Source organism: Rattus norvegicus, chromosome 16, assembly GCF_036323735.1.
Source record: "Rattus norvegicus strain BN/NHsdMcwi chromosome 16, GRCr8, whole genome shotgun sequence".
Classification (NCBI taxonomy): Eukaryota; Metazoa; Chordata; class Mammalia; order Rodentia; family Muridae; genus Rattus; species Rattus norvegicus.
The window spans coordinates 16838861-16858498 of record NC_086034.1 but is presented as its reverse complement, the minus strand read 5'-3'; the positions used below and the strand labels follow the sequence as shown (position 1 = coordinate 16858498).

At 47.0% G+C, this 19638-nt stretch overlaps 1 protein-coding gene across 1 annotated transcript in view; it reads left to right on the top strand.

Moving 5' to 3' along the window:
* Positions 1–19638, top strand: part of Tspan14 (tetraspanin 14) — a 57119-nt gene that overhangs the window by 16964 nt on the left and 20517 nt on the right. The window contains exon 2 of the mRNA NM_001169127.1: positions 12806–12903. Within this exon, the coding sequence (NP_001162598.1) occupies positions 12823–12903 (81 nt within the window). The 5' untranslated portion in view covers positions 12806–12822. The remainder of the gene's footprint in view (positions 1–12805; positions 12904–19638) is intronic.

The window sequence follows — 19638 nt, the reverse complement described above, 5'->3', positions numbered from 1 at the left end:
GAGTGTTCACTTCTATTACCCTGTAAGCTCTAAACCCTTTTCACCGGAAACATCCAGGGCCAAGACTCAGAAAGGCCCTATCACTACAAAATCGGGCTACCCTTCTTTGGGAAGGGCCTGGTTTAACTTGGTGTCAGTGCTAGGAGTGATGGTGATCTTGTGAAACCGTAGAATCTTGGTTAATGGCCTGCTCTGGAGAACCAGAGGGAGGGGAAGTCACATGGATCCTTAACTCTGTGAAGCCGGGTAGGTAGTTATGGCTTGGGAGTGGGAGTAAGTCACTGAGGTCAGTCAGGTGTTGAGAAAACAAAGGGGAACATGGGAGAGGGAAGGTAGATGGGTATAGCTTTAGAGACCTCCATGACTTACGTGTGAGAGATGATGATCTGAGCTGTAGTCCCCTGCAGGAAGCGGGAGGCGTGAAGAACAGCTCATGCAGATGTCTCAGCCTGGGTGGATGCTGACTAAGATACCTGAGGGACCATGGGAGGTTGACCATGGCTGTTGTGCTTTGCCTGGGGCTTGGAGATCAGGGTTGAATGGCAGGGCATGGTGGCACCAGACCAAGAGTAGGAGTGGAGAAGCTCTGAGATATGAAGTACCTTACAGCAGATGGTAAACATAGAGAGCGCTGCCTCCCCAAGCTGACAAGGTAATGAATGGTTAGTCAGGTTCTGCAAGGTAGGGCCAGAACACTTATAGCCACGATTTCCAGCGCTGGTTCCCTTCGTTCACTGTCCTCTGGGTTCCTTTCCTCCTGGCCAGTCTTCCTGCCCCTCTGCCTTTCTTGCTGCCTCCTGTGATTTGTAGTCTGTATCAGAAACGAGCTGTTGGGGTTGGGGATTTAGCTCAGTGGTAGAGCGCTTGGCTAGGAAGCTCAAGGCCCTGGGTTCGGTCCCCAGCTCCGAAAAAAAGAACCAAAAAAAAAAAAAAAAAAAAAAGAAAAAAAAAAAAAAGAAACGAGCTGTTGCTGTCAGAGCCTCTCAGCATTAATCTTACTAAAGTACGGATTGAGATGGAGGGGACCGAGGTCTGCATTCTGGCAAGCTCACGTTCCTGGTGTTATCTGAGCCAAGGTGGCAGGGCTTGCTTTACAGCACGCATTGTCCTAAGAGGACAAGTAAGAAAGAGGAGATAGCTGACAGCCACTGGGAGTGAGGCCCTAGAATTTGTGAAGGAGGCTGACTTCTTTGCCGGGTAAGCTAGGACTTGACTCCTTTGGGTGTGGCACAGCCAAACGCCTATACAGCTAGCTCCAACCACCAGAGGTTGAGGACAGATAGCAGATCTGGAAAGGAGTGGAGCAGACAGTGAACTTTTCTCTACCCCAAGGGTTTTTTTGTCATTTTTTACAATTCTATATACTACATCCCAACTGTAGTTTCCCCTCCTTCCTCTCAAAGCTACTTCCTACCTACCACTACCCCTCATCCCCACCACACACAACTCCAATCCGTTTTCCTTTAGCAAAGAGCAGGCTTCCCAGGGATATCAACTAAACATGGCAGAAACAAGTTGCAGTAAGACTAGGAACATACCCTCATAATCAAGTCTAGACAAGGCAACCCAGTAAGAGGAAAAGGGTCCCAAAAGTAGGCAAAAGAGAGACCGCCTCAACTCCCACGGTTAGGAGTCCCACAAAAACACCCAGCTACCCAACTGTACCATATAGTTAGCAGAGGACTAGATCAGATGAATACAGGCTGCCTGATTGTCGGTTCTGTCTCTGTGAGCGCCTATGAGCCCTGGTTAGTTGATTCTGTGGGCTGTGTTCTTGTGGTGTCCTTGACCCCGTTGGCTTCTTCAATCCTCCTTCCCCTTCATCTGAAGGATTCCTCAGCTGAGCCTAATGCTTGGCTGTGGTCTCTGCGTTGCTCCTATCAGTTGCTGGGTGAAGCCTCTAATGATGGACTGTGCTAGGCTCCCGTCTGTAAGTATAGCATAATATCATCAGGAATCATTTTTTTTAAATATATATTTTTCAGTCATGTTTCGTTCCATCGTAGGTCTCTGGGCTGTCCAGCCTCTGGTTCCTAACCACCCAGGCAGTGTCAGGCATGGATCACATGGGTCTCAACTTGGACCCAATTGTTGGCCACTCCTACAAGTTCTGTGCCACTTTTACCGCAGCACATTTTGTAGGCAGGACAAATTGTAGGTCAAAGGTTTTGTGGCTGGGTTTGTGTCCCAATCCCTCCAGTGGAAGTCTTGCCTGGTCACAGAAAATGGTCAGTTCAGACTCCATGTTCCACATCACCAGGAGTCGTCTTCACTAAGGTCACTTTTGTAGATCCCAGAGAGTTTCCATTGCCCTAGGTTCCTACTTCTCCCCTAAAGTGCACCCAATTCCAGTGGTCTCTCCCAGTATTCCCCACTGCCTAAACCCTCCTATTCCTGTCTCCATCTGTCCCCAGTCCACCCATGAAGTCTATTTCCCCTTCCCAGGGAGGTCCATGCACCCATCTATCCCCCTGACCCACTTGGGCCCTTCTTGTTGCTTAGTCTCTGGGTCTGTGGGTTGTAGCGTGGTTGTGGGTTGTAGCGTGGTTGTCCTTTATAGCTACCACCCACACAAAAGTGAGTGCACACATGCTTGTCTTTCTGGGTCTGGGTCACCCCACTCAGGATGATTTCCTTTTCTAGTTCCATCCATTTGCTAGCAAATTTTGTGATGAGACTTTTCTTCAACAGCTGAGTAGTAAGTACTCCATTGTGTAAATGTACCACATTTTCTTTATCCATTCTTTGGTTGAGGGGCATCTTCTGTTCTTTCCAGGTTCTGGCTGATGTGAACAAAGCTGCAATGAACATGGCTGAACAAGGGTCCTTTGGGTGTGTGCCCAGCAGTAATACAGCTGGGTCTTGAGGCAGATCCATTCCCAGTTTTCTGAGAAACTGCCAATTTGATTTCCAAAGTGGTTGTAAAAGTTTGCACCTCCAACAGCAATGGTGGAGTGTTCTTGCTCCACACCCTCACCAGGTTAGCTGTCAGTTGTTTCTGATCTTAGCCATGCTGTCAGGTGTAAGGTGGAATCTCAGGGTTGTTTTGATCTGCGTTTCCCTGACTGACAAGGATGTTGAACCTTTTTTTAGTTGTCTCACGGCCATTTGGATTCCTCTGTTGAGAATTCTCTGTTTGGAGCTGTACCCCCCCCCCCTTTTTTTTTATTTAATTTTTTTTTCTTTTTCTTTTTTTTTTTCGGAGCTGGGAACCGAACCCAGGGCCTTGCGCTTGCTAGGCAAGCACTCTACCACTGAGCTAAATCCCTACCCCCCCCTTTTTTTTTAAAGATTTATTTATTTATTATATATGAGTACACTGCCGCTGTCTTCAGACACACCAGAAGAGGGCATCTGATCCCATTACAGATGGTTGTGAGCCACCATGTGGTTGCTGGGAATGGAACTCAGGACCTCTGGAAGAGCAGTCAGTGCTCTTAACCACTGAGCCATCTCTCCAGCCCTGTACCCCATTTTTTAATTAGATTGTTTGGTTCGTTGATGTCTGGTTTGTTGAGTTCTTTATATATTTTGGATATTAGCCCTCTGTCGAATGTAGGATTAGTGAAGGACTTTTCTCATAATGTAGGCTGCAGTTTTTGTCCTATCGATGGTGTCCTTGTCTCATAATGTAGGCTGCAGTTTTTGCCCTATCGATGGTGTCCTTCTCTCATGTAGGCTGCAGTTTTTGTCCTATCGATGGTGTCCTTTTCTCATGATGTAGGCTGCCGTTTGTCCTATCGATGGTGTCCTTTGCTTTACAGAAGCTTTTTCGTTTCATGAGGTCCCATTTATTAATTGTTGTTTTAGGGTTTTACTGCGTTTAGAGACACCATGACCATAGCAAGTCATATAAAGGACAACATTTAATTGGGGCTGGCTTACAGGTTCAGAGGTTCAGCCCATTATCATCAAGGCAGGAGCATGGCAGCATCCAGGCAGGCCTGGTGCAGGAGGAGCTGAGAGTTCAACATCTTTCTTCATCTGAAGGCTGCTGGTGGAAGACTGACTTTCAGGCAGCAAGGGTGAGGTCTTAAAGCCCACGCCCCCAGTCACACACCCACTCCAACAAAGCCACACCTCCTAATAGTGCCACTCTCTGGGCTGAGCCATCACACTTGTCCTAGTGCCTGAGCTGTTGGTGCTGTGTTCAGGAAGACCTTGTCTCCTGTGCCAGTCCATTCAAGACTCTTCTCCACTTCCCCTTCTGTCAGGTTCAGTGCATCTGGTTTTCTGTTTTGGTCTTTGATCCACTGGATTTTTTTGGCAGGGTGATAAATATGGATGTTTGCATCCTTGTACATGCACACTTCTAGTTAGACTAGCACCATGTCTTGAGCAGGTTTTCTTTTTCCCATTATATAAATTCGGCTTCTTTGTCAAAAATCAGGTGTTCATAGAAGTGTAGATTTACGTCTGGGTGTTTGATTTGATTTGATTGATCAACCTGTCTGTGTTTATGCCAATACTATGCAGTTTTTATTACTATTGCTCTGCAGTATAGCTTGAAATCCAGAATGGTGATGCCTCCAGAAGTTCTTTTTGTTGTTTAGAACTGTTTTAGCTATCCTGGAAATGTATTTTATTTTATTTTTTTCTTTTAAGGTCTGTAAAGAACTGTGGGTTTTGTTCTTGTTTTGTTTTGTTGTTTTTTGAGACAGGGTTCTCTGTGTAGTCCTGGCTGTCCTGGAACTCTCTCTGTAGGCCAGGCTGGCTTCAAACTCAGAGATCTGGCTGCCTCTGCCTCCCAAATGCTCTGCTGGGTTTAAGGTGAGTGCCACTGGCACCTGGCTCTGTGTTGGCTCTGATGGGATTGCGTTGAATCTGTAGATTGTGATTGTGTTGGGTAAGATGGCAGTTTTACTATGTTCATCCTACTGATCCATGACCATGGGAGGTCTTTCCATCCTCTGATTATCTTCTTCACTTATTTTCTTCAAGGACTTGAAGTTATTGTCATACAGGCTTTTCAGTTGCTTGGTTAGAGTTACACCAAGATTTTTGATATTATTTGTGGCTTTTGTGAAGGAGGTTGTTTATCTGACTTCTTTCTTGGCCCTTATCATTTATTTGTATGTAGGAAGGCTACTGATTTTTTTCTTTTTTCTTTTAATTTTTTTTTTTTGGTTAACCTTTTATCTAGACACTTCAATGAAGTGCTTATCAATTTCTACCACAAGTTTTGCTTTAAAAAGCTAATCTTTAGGCTAGGTGTGGTTTCCACCTTTAATCCCAGCACTGGGAAAGCAGAGGCAGGTGGATCTTTGAGATCAAGGCAGCCATCATGACATGGTAAATTCCCGTCAACTACAACAGCAGCAGCAGCCAGAGTAATAATGATGGTAGTGATAGCACTGATAAATCATCCAGGCTTTATTCTGAGCAGAGAGCTTTTGTCTGTCTCTAGCCTTTCACTGGCCTCCTTGATGCTTTAAACCCACATACATTTGACTTGATGTCTTACAGTCTCTGCAGAAGCTCAGTTGGTTTTTCCGGGTAGGGTCTCTGAAGGCTGTTCCAGTGTTGGCCCTGTGCTCTGCTTCCAAGGCTTTGGTGGGGGATTCACCTTCAGGCTCACTCAGGTTCTTATAGAATCTTCTCTTCACTGCTTTGGGACAGAGCCCCATGTTTTGCTGTTGACTGCCAGCTAGGGTTGTGCACATGCCTAACTCCTACACTCTGGTCACAGGTGTCTCCGCCCTCTAAGGCCAGCAACAGTGCCACAGAGCTGGTTATGTTTGGAGTCTCTGAATTCTCTTTCTGCCTTCATCTGGGAGAGAGCTTTGTCTTTAAGGGCTTATGTAATTGTAGTCAGCCCTACATACCCACAGGTTCTGAACATGGATTCAACCAACCACAAATTGAAAATACCCAGAAAGTAAGTTGTGTCTGTCTGCACACATATTTTTCCTTGCCATAATTTCTTAAACAATATAGTAAGGGACAATTTACAGAATATTTATAGTATGTAAGGCATTGTAAGTGGTCTAGAGATCATTTACATTTCCAGAAGATGGGCATCGGCGACCTACCTTTTTAAAACCACATTTTTTTAATTTGTGCATTTTTGTGCATGAATATATATGTATATTTATTTATAGCTGTCTTGTCTGTGTGGGTGTTGTCAAAGGACAACTTGCAGGAGTCAGTTCTCTCCTTCTACTGTGGGAATTCCAGACCTAGAATTCTGTCATTAGGCTTGGTGGCAGGTGCCTTTGCCTGCTGAGCCATCTGGCTGGCTGGCTCTACACAGTTTCGAAAGGACCTGACCAGGGTTTTCTTGACATCCCTACAAATGTCCAGAGACAGCTCTGCATCCTACCATTTTAAGACCAGTTGAGGAGTAGCCTTAAGTACAGAGCTTTTTAGATCTTCATGTGGTAATAGATTGTGATTCTTGATGTCTTTACCTCACTAAATAAAAAGCAGCAACGAAAACTACTTCCCAGGAGTGTAATGGGTGAGCATGTGAATTGAACAAACATACATAACACTACTTTCTCTTAAAACACAGCATGAGGTAAGGGGAATTTAGAAAAGGAATCAGTGTGCCTGCTTGGCATTAATGGAGGGGTGGGTAATAGGAACAAAAAATGTAAACTATAGTAAGCGGGCGAGTGGTCCAGTTTAAAGTATAAGAATTGATGATGGCAGATGGTTTTGGGGAGAGGAGGAGAAGGTCACCTTTATGAAATCCTCAGACCAGAAAAGGAGACGGTGTTAATAGGATGAGGTTGTAAACAGCAGCACAAGAGGAAGTAGGTGATGTGCTTCTGTCCTAGACTTCTTCCTCCCTTGCGAGTTTGGCAGGGACACAAACAAAGACTAAATAGATAACAATTAGAAATCCAGTAATGTTGGGAATATGGCTTTAGCAAATGGCTCAGCCAGATCACTGTGGACCGAAATCTACCTGTTTAAAGACACAGTCTCCAAACATTTTATCTGTTCTTAATTAAGGATTACTGAGTATTTGGGAAGTCCCTACCATGAATGACAGCAAACAAAACAAAGGAAAAAATCTTGAAAGAGTCAGCCTATTTAGATAGGAGTATTTTGAGAAAAACCGTCCAGACATTTTGTTTAGATTAAGAGAATTGCAGTAGTGTGAAATAAGAACAAGCTAGTATTTTTAAAAGGCACATTTAGAATGCAAAAAGTTATTTAAAAATCAAGAGCTGAGCAAAAATATATAATTATTAACAATCAGTAGGAGGCAAAGTTAAAGTGGTTTTTTTTTTTTTTTCTTCAGAAAACAGAGCTTAGAGATAAGGGAGGGCGGTTAAAGGATTAGTACAGGTTCCCCAAATCCATTAAGAAGCAGCAGAGCTTGGCAACATCATGGAGGGAAACACTTGGCAGAAAAGAAAGTACTCGTCTTCAGGTTGGGAGCTCCTCTGTCGCTGGAACCACTTTTATGACATAGGTAGACCAGTTGACCCAAAAGCTTATAGAGAGAAACAGTTGCAGTACAAGATCGGGGACAAAGAGATTCAGCTTTCTCTAGAATTATAGAAGGACAAGGGATGGTGTCACTTTCTCCATGGAATTGATCCCCAACCTAGAATTCTACTCACAGGTAATCCATCCTGTACCCCATTTAAAACACCTCAGGATTTCTTATAACACTAAGTGTCTCCTGTGGGTAGTACCCCAAAGAGAACTATGCATCTGTCTGTCTATGTCTACTACCTTGGAAATGCTGCTCTGAGGATAGGAGTGGAGCATCCATGCAGAACTTACTAAGAGCGGATTTTGACAGCTGAAAAGAAAAACAATCATCCTTCAGGCTCACATGGTCATCATAATATACACTCGAGGACGACCACAGCCAGCTCTACAGCTTCACTATAAATAGAATGGAGAGATGAGCTAGGACAAGCATGAGGGAGTGACTTAGGGAAAAATGGGCTTGGTAAGGAATAGAGTTCAATTGCCATCTTCCTGGGTGGCATTGAATAGATGATGCTGAGAAGTGGCAACTAGGGAATAGTAATGTAAGCATAGACATGGAGTCATTACCAGACACACAGATGTAAGTGAGAAGGGTCAGTGTCTTAGGGTTTGTGTTGCTGAACTAAACCCCATGACCACAAAGCCAGTTAAGGAGAAAAGGGTTTATTTGGCTTACACTGTCACTGTTCATTATTGAAGGAAGCAGGGCAGGCACCTGAGGCAGGAGCTGGTGCAGAGGCCGTGGAGGGTGCTGCTTACTGGCTTGCTTCCCTTGCTCAGCCTGCTTTCTTACAGAGCCCAGGACCACCAGCCCAGGGATGGCCCCACCTACAATGGGCTGGGCCTTCCCTCATCAATAACTAAATAAGAAAATGCCTTACAGTTGGGTCTTATGGTAGCTTTTTTCTCAACTAAGGGTCCCTCCTTCCATATTGACTCTAGTTTGTGTGTCAGGTTGACATAAGACAGCCAGCACGGTTAGCTCGAAGGCAATGCCGCCTGAAGTGGAAAAGGCCCGCCATTTTTCTCAACATGATTGTTGATTCTTCTGTATGCAAGAATCTGTTGTATGCAAATAAAATTAAAACAACAGGGAATAAGGAGTGCAAAGCATGTGGTAAAGAACGGGGTTTCAGTGAAGTGTACATCATTGTGTGCACATGGCATTCATTCATTCATTCATCTGTCCATCAATCCTTTCATCATTCATCCATTCATCCCTGTAGTTCTGGGGTTTGAGGCCAGGGATTTCTGTATGGTAGGCAAGTGCTGCCTATGCCTCAAGTATATGAACTGTTGTCTTTTCAGTGGGCCATAAGCAGACAGTTGGTTCTCATGTCTGTGACCAGAATTACAGAGAAGCAGCCTAATTTACCTCGTGGTCGAAGTTCATCACATCCAGCAAGGCTTGGTGGAGATTTTGGCAGTAGGAGATGTGCAGACAAGGAAGCTGAGAGGGATTGTAAACCCAATCCCTAATGACCTTCTTCTACTAGCTAGTCCACCTCCAGAGCCTTCCTAAACGATGCCACCCTCTGGGGAACAGTCACTTAAAACACAAGCTTGTGGCAAGAGATATTCCAGGTTCAAATCATGCCTGCTGGAAGCCATAGTCCTGGTCTCTCACTGTCAGCTCGCGATCATTCCTCTGAATTGGAACTAGTTTATAGTTGAGCAGAGGGACACACACACACACACACACACACACACACACACAAAAGTCGGGGGGAACATTTGTTGCAGCTTTAATGTGACAGTCGGATCAGGAAGCGCTGTTTATGATGACTATGGCCTCACCACGCCACTCCCCTGCAGTGGCCTCCATCAGTGTCCATAATGCCAAGATGGTAATGGCAAGTGAGTGTGGTGGAAACTCTTTTGGAAAATCACTTACAGACCCACACACTGCAGCTTCCTTTCATGGTCTGTTTTTTCCATTTGTCTTGATCCACATGCCTACACATTGTTCCGTAATCACAGACCGTGATGTTCACGTTTCATACCTAATGTGTATTCGCTTTCTTCTGCTGGCTTATTTTCACGAAGCAAATTCTTAGACACGAGTTAATTGGATTAAGGGTATGACCAGAATTAATGTCTGTAAATGTTGGCTTTCGGAAGGGTAACGACATATCCATCTGCTGCGAGGGATGGATATGCCCACCACTAGCGGTGGTGGCATTCTATAAACTCGAAAGCATGAGCGCTGCGGATTTTTATTGTCAGCAATAGTGGATATTTTTCCATCTGTGAATTATGCTGCCTCTTTGTTCATACCATTGTGTGCCTAACTAAGCCTAGTCTTTTGTTTTATTGGGTATGAGTCACTGTTACAGTTACCTTCTATTACAATTGCACCTCAGAACACTTTCATTATTTATATTTCTTATAGTATCTTAAACTTGTAATCGGTGAGAATAGTGTAATCTTAGACTTTATTTTTTCTCCTCTTGCCTCGAAAGAGACGATGAGTAAGGAGATGGGCCTAAACACACTGTTCTTCAGAGTATACGTGCATTTGCATGTGTACTGTGCCCCTTAAGTATTTAGATTGATTTTTGCCTATTTAATTCCCCTCAGATTGTTAGTCAGCTTTTTAAACAATACAAAATAGTCTCTGCTAGGCCTGTTGGTGTCTGAAAAGTTTATCGACTTTTATAAGTCAAGATGGGTGTCTGACTGTCTTGGTTTCTGACTTTGCTTCTCTCTGTCTCTCTCTGTGTCTGTCTGCTGTCTGTCTGTCTCTCTCCCTCTGTGTGTATGTGCGCATGTGCGTGTGCGTCTGTCTGTCTTTGTGTATAGGTAAAGTGTACTGATATCAACAGTTGGTATATGCCTAAGTTCTGCTTTCACTGATGTGTCTTTGAGGTGAGAGCCAGGGACCCTGGACACTTTGAATCATTTGGGGGTTAGGTCTAGTTTCTTGTGTCCTCAGAGCTGTGATGCCCAGGAAAGTGGCTCACAAGTGCCCAGTCCTTTTTTTTCTGCCTTGAGGTTTAGAGGCACTGGGTCCTAACTTTACTTCCCCATTGTTGGAAGACTTGTGCCCTGTTGGAGAGGATGGGTTTAGGCTGGGCTGGTAAAACGGTGCTCCCATTGGTCTACAGCGTAAGTCATAAAATGTCTTCTGGCCAGCAGGAGAGGAAAGGAGGCCCCTGAAGGACAGCCCAAGGCCACCACCATTTTTTTTCCCTCACTTCCTGAGACTTCCTGAGACTTATGGCAGAGGTCTGGGAAGTAGGGTGGAGAAAGACTAAATTTTTTATTCTCCCGGAAATAGTTTCCCTATCTCGGAGTTGGGGATGGGGAAGTGCCATCAGGAGGACATCCCTACCCCAGGGCCTCCGTTGTCATTTGTTCACGGGAAATGACATGCTCATGCATGCTCTTGGTTTGTGATTTGCAGGAGGAACGGGCTGTGTGAGTGATACCCTGTGCTCAGGATGATTAGGGAGTGTGTGGTCACTGCTGGCTGAACCTGCTGCCAGTGTGTGCCAAGTGTGGAGGTTTTACACGTGAGGATTTTTAATTTAGGTCTTGGCTGTTGTAGTTCTTTGATGAGGGCTTCGGTTCCGGCATCTGGTCTGTGCAGATAGAATTGTTTCCTGTTTGGTTGTGGGGCTAGTGGGTGGAGGAGGATGAACTAGATGGGGAGGGAAGACGGCACCCTGAAAATGGAGAATGTACTACACTCCAGAGTGTTGGTTTCCCTGTGGTGGTGTGGTCTCCACATTGAGCTGTGGACTAGAACTGAAGGAGACTGAGGATCTGTAGTGTGATGGTTCCTGTGCTCTCACAGAATGACCATGAAGGCCAGCAGCTGGGGCACAGGGTCAGTCAGCATCACCATGTGACAAGGAGCCTTAGAGTTCTGAATCTCAGTAGGGTAGATGGTGGCCATGGAGTTCTAGATATCTAGGTGCTTGTGTGGCCTGCTTCTCAGGCTTCCCCATGAACCCCAAGGAAGAAGGGATGTATTTGCTGCTCTAAGGACAGGCTGGTCTTGTCTATAAGAGGAACAAGCGGTAGCACTTAGGACATTTGCTGTCTTAACAGCACATTTCGGAAGCTAAGCTGGTTGCTTGTAGTTGAGTTCTAGGTTTACTTTTCCCTCCACAGGACAGTTCAGCTATCTCTAACTACCTCTCCCGCCCCACAAATGTCCTCAAATGAAATGGACAACCTTTATGCTTTGAGGAATGTTATTTCTGGTTAGGTTTCTTTCTTCAGGACCCATTTCAACCTAGCCAGGGTGCTGCACCTAGACAGCTGACCCTTTTGTCTTCTCAGGTCCCCACAGAGAGGGTAGCCCCTCAGTGTGTAGTGGCTCCTTCAGGCGTGGATCTGTCTTCATGGGCGAGCCACCCAAGGAGCTCGTTAACACAGATTCAGCACCCCACCGGTTCTGTACAGAGTGTAGGGGGCTGGACTCTGAGGAATGTGTGGTAGACTGATGATCCCAGCTGAAGCCCTCGTTGTAGCACCAGGGAGCAGTCATGCATTGCCTGTTTCAGATGAGGACTCCAAGGGCCTGAGTAGGGCAGGGACTTGATTGGTCCAGGCCTTCCCCTATGCCTTCTTCTCCTGTTGTTGCTCGTGTGATTCTGTGGTGCTCGTGGTGCTCATGCCAATGGCCGTGAGTCTGGTGTTCAGAGCCTTGAGCACCTGGGATGGTGTGTTCCCACTCATTCTTGGGGGGTACTTTCATGGAAGTGTTCTGGTAGTGGGGTGATGCTGGGTTAGATGTGGGGCTGCTGGGTGACTGAGGCGCCACTCCTGCTGGCTCACCCATGCCTCCTGGCAGCTGCTCCAGATAGGGTCTGGGAGTGAGAGGTGGGGTCTAGATGCTTAAGTGGATGGAGTCCTCTGGGGCGTGGTTGAGTGTGTACAGGCTCTCACTGAGGAGCCTAAGTTGGCCTGGAGTTCACAGCAGTCTCCTACCTCAGTCTCCCAAAAACCGGGATTACAAGTATGAGCTCCTGTGTCCAGCCATTCTGTCACACCCCCCTTGCCCATGAGGTAGTCACATGACCTTCTGAACTCCAGTGTTCTGGTGGGACATCAATGTACAGCTAAGAGGATGAGATAAATGGTTGAGGAAGTTCCAAGCTGCGTTTCGGGTACTTTGACGACACTTAAAAATTGTTATTCTACCCTCTTTTTTTGGAAGCTGACTTAACCTGGTTGGTGTTTAGTTTCTGGTTAGCACTAGTAGTAGACCTGTGTCTGGATGAACACTAGACGTAAGGGCGCAGTGGCGATTTCAGGACGTTGAGTGGGAGCCTCTGTCTTTCTGTGACGGGGAGCAGGCTTGAAGCTGACCTTGCCTCATCGGTTGCTGTCCCTGCAGGTCCTGCTTCTCGGAAGATGCACTATTACAGATACTCGAACGCCGAGGTCAGCTGCTGGTACAAGTACCTGCTCTTCAGCTACAATATCGTCTTTTGGGTAAGTCCAGCGATGTGGCCACCGTCCCCTGTGTGATTGGAACCTCCATCACCAAGTCCTGATTCTCTACGTACTCCTGATGACCCGACTCCAGAGAGGTCCCGGAAAGAGGTGGTGGGCATGTTCCCTGGTCCTTGTCCTCATAGAACCAGCCCAGCAGTATTGTCATGGGTGGGCTCAGGTGATTGAAAGCCAGGCTGGGTGGTTCAGGAAGCCTGTGGTCACTGCCTCGGTGTAATGGTGCTGTCTTCTCTATTGCAGCAATGCATTGGTAAGATGTGGACAGCCAGGCACCTTGTAGGCTGGGCTCTCTTCTGTGTCCTGGGAGGGGATAGTCAGTGCACAGCTGTAATGAGAGGCTGTAATGAGGCCATAAAGCCCTGCACTTCCGGAAACTGTGGTTTACTAAGAGCAGCATTAGTTCACTGAGCATCAGAGGGCAGGCCAGCTCCTTGCTGCTGTAATGTGTTTAACAGAATGTGCTGAGCCTAGGGTCAGAAAGTGAGCTGAGGGCTGAGCGTCAGTGAGCAGGCTGCGCTGTGCGGTTTGAGGGGGGAAGAACCAGTCAGAATGGTACTCACAAAGGCTGTCTGGCCGGCTCCCGGAGGCAGAAGCGAGGTCACATGTACAGAGGACGACAGGCAGTCAAGAAACGAGCTGAGTGAGGAGGGCAGCACAGACAGGGACATGGGTACTGAGCAGTGCGGTCGGTCACACAGGTCACTGTGGGCATTAAGGTCACTTCTCACCTCTCCTCCGCGCAGTAGGGCCTTTCCATTGTAGGCATGAGCTCTGCCACGAAAGCTAGCTGCAGTTTTTATTGTGATAAATGTCTTATTTTCAGGTAGCCTCCTGGAATTTTTATTTTCAGATAGTTTTAGGTGCTGTCCTGGCTAGTTTAAGGTTTGACACAAGCAAGAGTCATTTGGGAAGAGGAACTCTCAATTGAGAAATGCCTCCATGAGGTTTGCCTACAGGCAAATCTATAGCGGTTGGTGTGGAAGGCCCAGCCCACTATGGGGGGGGCCACCCCTGGCTGGTGGACCTGGGTGCTGAAAGAAAGCAGATGGTGTAAGCCATGGGGAGCAAGTCAGTAAGCAACATCCCTCTATGGCCTCTGCATCAGCTCCTGCCCCCAGGGTCCTACCCCACTTGAATTGCTGCTCTGACTTCCCACGGTGATAAACAGTAATCTGTGAGGTAAATACATTTTTTTCCTTCCCATGTTACTTTTGGTGTTTGTAACAGCAATAGAAACTCTCATTAAGTCAGTTGCCCAGGATGACTTTGATCTTAGGACCTCCGTCTCAGTCTTCTGAGCAGCCAGCATTATGAGTATGTGTTACCACACTGCCTTTCTGTTTCTTTAACTCTCAGGAGTTTTTATGTGTGTGCTGTGTGGTGTGATCTAGCTTCAGAGTGGCGGCAGAATGAGGGGAAGGCCAGTTGAGCCATATTCTGAGACGGAACATCATTGGGATGTATGGATAGCGAGTTTTTCCCCAGCTGGCCTTAGGAGGGTGTACCCTGGAGATGCATTTTAGGAAGGTATGGGCAGGGAGAGAGAGAGAGAGAGAGAGAGAGAGAGAGAGAGAGAGAGAGAGAGAGAGAGAGAGAGAGAGAATGAGAATATGAATCAAAATGGGTGCATACCCTCTTGGACCGTGACCTTGGTTGTTGTTGGAGATAGGACGGGATGGGCTACACTGAGGAGGGTGGTCAAGGAACCAACAGAAAGGGAAAAAGTAAAATTCTGACTAACAATAGGTCTTACAAGTACTCTGGCCTCAAAAGCAGGAAAACTGGGCAGGTGCTGGCGCTGGCCAGGGGTTGGGGAGCTGCACTGCCTGTGTTTTGCCATCAGGGCTGGGCAGGGCAAGGCAGACCCTGGCACTGTGGGAAGGTGAGGGGAAGTGATGATGACAGAAGCTTTTATGTCAGCGCACAGTGGTCCCTGGGGCCATGGAGGCCGGAGGGCAGAGCAGGTGGTACGTCTCTTGTTCCTATTGTGCCGTTTACTGTCTCAGAGCTGGAGAACCGAGCAGTTTACTAAGACCCAGCTGCATCCCTCTGCTGCCCCTCTCTCCTCTGCCCCATCTTCCCCTTTCTCTGCTTCTGTAGAAGATAGAAACTCAGGGCTCAAGCATGCTCTGCTACTAAACCATCCACCCACCCCCCACTTCCGACATTTTCTCTGTCCCGCCCCCCCCCTTCCTTCCTCCCTCCCTCCCACCCTCTCTCCTTCCCTCCTCCCCATCCCTCCCTCCCCCCCTTTCTTTTTTTAGTCAGAATTTCCCGTGTATTATTGGCTGTTTTGGAACTCACTCTGTAGACCAGGCTGTCCTTGAGCTCAGAGATCCACCTGCTTCCGACTTCTGAGTGCTGGGATTAAAGGTGCATGCACAGCACCAGGCCTGGCTACTTCCTGCTTTTCAATCTCAACTTTGTGGTGTCACATCTCTGTGTGATTCTCTGTCCTAGAGAAAGAGGGTGGAGTGCAGTGATGTCACCCCAGACTTTCCTGTGCTCAGCCTTCAGTCTTAGTCCCTGACGTGGGCATCGCTGGCATCAGTGTTCATGTTCACTTTCCAGCCCTGTGACAAATGCCAGAGATAGTTAACTTATAAGAGAGGGGCTAAGAGGTTCCGTGATCACCTGGACTGTTGGCTTTAGGGGCTGGTGGTAGTGTCAGCTGTGACGTGTGTGACTTCAAAGTGTTGTCTTCATGGCCAGGAAGCAGAGGAGGTGAGGAGTGGGCTAGGATGTCGTCACAGTCCCCTCCTTGGGCATGCAGCCAGATATCTGCAAACTGTAGCAATGTGTTCTTAGCCACAGAGACCTGTACTCCACTCTTGCCGCCCACCGATGGTGGGGCTCCTCAGGCTTGCATTTTGCTCCCTGTCTGGAGAGCATTGCTTCCTGTTTCCTCAGGCAAGGGCCCCTTGCCTGCTTGACTTAGATTGACACATCGTCGCAGGCAGCGCAGTGTCCTCATTGTCATGGCCAAGTCCCTGGTCACCTCTTCCTTCAGAGGTTCTTTATAACAGATCCTTGGTTCTTAGGGACCAGGTCTTACTTGGTTACTTACACACCGGCAGCACAAAATCCAAACAGTACATTGAGTCCAGACCTGGACCGAAGTTTGTAATAGTATTTTAGGGTTTTGCAGACTTGGCAGTTAGTGCCTGTAGTTGAGAGTTAATCATTTTTGTTAGTGAGCACTGGGGCAGAAGAGGAGGGAACAAACAGGAACAGTTAGGAAATGCCTTCCGAGAATGGATGTGGGGGGCCAGGCCCCTTGGTGTTGGCCGCTGTCTCCACTTCCTGGCCAGAAGTTACTTTACCTGGGCAGGGTGCAGCAGTGCGGAGGGAAGCCTGAGCTTTGAGACTCATGGAGGCCTGGGAGGCTCACACACAGTGCAGTGGGGTGAGGCCAGCCTACTCAGGACACCTGGATACGGTCCACCCTCTCCCATGAACCCAGGGACCTTGAAAAGCCTGGAGTTACCACTGAGAAACATTAATATTGATCTCAGCTGCCTGTTGTCTCCACTGCAAGGTTTCAGAAAAAGGAGAAAATGGCATGCTAAGTCCATATGGCTTCTGAGTTTCCTTTTTTTAGATGGAGAAAATGGAGGAATGTATCAAGCCTCACGATTCCATCATCCGGCTTCAGAAATGAATTCGGCTGGTTTTGTTTCATTTTTGTTCCCCAACCTCTTTTGGATTACTTTGAATCAAAGCCTGGATGGTTTTCATACAGAGTGTTTGTGTTTGGTTTGTTTTGGGGAAGGACTGCTTAGTAGGCCAGCTCGAGTATGCAGAAGGCTGCCCGTTTCTGTGGCCAGGTTGAGGTGTAGGGACAGGCTGGCTACAGCTGAGCCACCTGCCCTTGCCCTTGCTCCCACCCCTCTTTCTCTAGTGAACAGATTCCTGTAGCACTCCAGGGATGCTTGTTAGCTTTTTTCTGACTTTGAGGCTGGGCTTCCCATTTGGTAAAATGTGGATGCTGCTGTCCGTGAGTTAGGCTTCTTTTGGTTCTTTCCACAGGGATGATACGGAAAAATCACTTCAGGGAGCCTAGTGTTTTGAGATTTGAGAGCTCTAGCTTCCCCCACCCCTTTTTTACTGGTCATTTTTTGGTTAGGCTAGACCTGTTTCTAGTTCAGAGTCTTGTTCAACTCAAGGAAATGCAAATTAAAACCACACTCTAATAGTACCTCATACCCACAAAGGTGTGATGTGTTTTCTTTAAAAAAAAAAAAAAGCAGAAGATAAACATTGGTGTATGTATGTAGAAATATTTATCACAGCCAAAAGGTAGAAGCAACCTGTGGCCATTGTGATCAGGAGGTCAGGAAGTGTGGCATCCGAGAGCCTAAGGCACTCTAGGACAGAGGCTACAGTGTGCATGAACCTTTACGGCAGTATGCGAAGTGGAGGAAGCCAGGTATGAAATGACCAGTTAGAGTCCACGCGTAGGTTAGACACGTATGACAGCACCCAGAGGAACTAGAGTACTGAGCAGAAGACACAGAAAGTGGATTTTGGTTGCTGGGCAGTGAGGAGGTGAAGTTGGGCAGGCTCATAGTCCGTTTGTGCTGTTCTTACGGATTACTTCAGGGGTCATTTATAGCCAGAGAAGGTTATCTGGTGCATGGTCTGTGGGTTGTAACCCCTTTGAGGGTCGAATGACTCTTTCACAGGGCCACCTAAGACCATCAGATATTTACATTATGATTCATAAGAGCAAAATTTCAGTTACAAAGTAACAACAGAAACAATATTTATGGTTGAGATTACCACAACATGAGAAACTTAACTGTATTAAAGGGTTGCAGCATTAGAAAGGTTGAGAACCACTGCTCTCGAAGCTGAGAAGTTCAAGATTGGGGAAGTCATAACTTGGTGGAAAGCATCATGTGGGTGAGAGAATAAAAGAGGGGAAGGGAGGAAATTCAGCTTCTCCACCTTCCCCTCCCTACTGTGCCTGTCTGCATCCTTTAAACTCAGTTTTATGGCAGGTCCACTTTAGCAGTGATGAATCAATCCATTCATCCTCAGTACCTGCTCTCCTGTAAAGCCCCATTCTCAACACTGTCACAAATGGGGACAAGGTCTCTAACACATGGATCTTGAGGGACACAGTCCAACCATAGCAGGGGATTGTTTAAGGGGTCTGATTTCTGTTTTGTATTATAAAAAAAAATTCCGATGGCTGATTCTGTTTTGATAGACTTAATGCCACTGAGCTGTATACTTGAACATGGTTAAAATAAGTTATATCATCTGTGTGTCACAACAGTTTAAAAAGAAAGGTCTCATTTTAGCAGGCAGAGGAAGAGAAACTGCAAAGCAAGTCTTGGGGAGCTGTGGAAGACCTTGCCTTTGTTCATACACAGCCTAGTTCTGTAAAGAGGGTGCACTTCTCTGGGGTTTGCTTCCTGAGTGCTCTGGAGGGATGTTATCTGCAACTCAGGATTACTCTCCCCCCTAAGCTCTACAAGTTCAGGCCAAGCTCTTGCCTGGATCTGTTTCAGAAGTGGATTTAAAATGAAGAAAGACTCCATCCCTGCTTAAATACACACTGCAGGGCTGTGCTGCACCACAGGGAGAACCTTCTGCTTGTCCTTCGTTTCAAAAAGCTTACAAAAAATAATAACACCCTGCCATTGAGATCCGTAGTAACTTTGAGCCGTAGCTTTCCGGCTTGTAAATTTTGAGTTAGCATCTGAGCCTGACTGCAGCCTTACTTCTGACTGAGACACTGGAACAGGAGGGAATGACTGTCTGAGCTCTGCGCATGACTTAAAGCCCTGTCCTCCAGGGTATGTGATACTGCCTATGTGTAGGGTGAGGAGAAGTTATAGTCTGGGTCAGGAAACATAAGAACAAGCGAGAGGTTATTGAGGATTTGCCAGAACAGCAAACGAGCCCCAGTCTACTTCTGGCATTCCAGGACCAGTGGCTGCCCAACTCCAGAGACAGCAAGAAGCCTGGTAGAAAGCATAGCCCCAACCCATCCCCCAGTTGAAGGAGACTTGGGAGAATTGGTCTTTCTTCCCTTACTGAGCTCTAGCAGTGATGAATGAGACCCAGGTTGTTTTCCCAGCATCCGTCCTTTGAGTTCTCCTTCCCTCTCTCCCCGTTACTAAGACAAGTAAGGTCTCCTGTAGCTGTGGGCGACCTTGCATTTCTGATGGTCCTCCTGTTTTATGTAGGACTGGGATTTGAACCCAGGCCTGCATGCGTGTTAGGTAGTCATTTTACCAACTGAGCCTGCCCTCAGCTCCCTTGCCTCCATCTTTTAAATGGTTCATGTCTACCATTTCAATAGCGACACGATGTAGCCATGGTTTCACTGCTGAGTTTTGGTACCTTTCCTTTCAAGAACTATTGAGTGAACTTTTGCAGTTGCATGAGTTCCAGAAGACGTAACACGTCCCAGGGTCACTTGCGTTCATTCCTCTTCCATGCTGCGGCTGTCTGCCGGGACATGTGTGTAGCTTCATGTCTTTCGTGCACAACGTCCTCAGTCTGGATGGCTGCATTGTCACAGCAGCATCACTGGCGTGGGACATTTAGCGTGTTGTCACACAGTCTTGCTGTGTGTTTTGGAGACATTTGGGTTGTTTCAGCTCTTCTCTCCCAGAGAGGGTTGTAGAGAGTCGGTTTACGTAGTACAGAGTCTCACCTGTAGGAAAGGGAGGGAAGCTATTGCTGGGATGGAGTCCC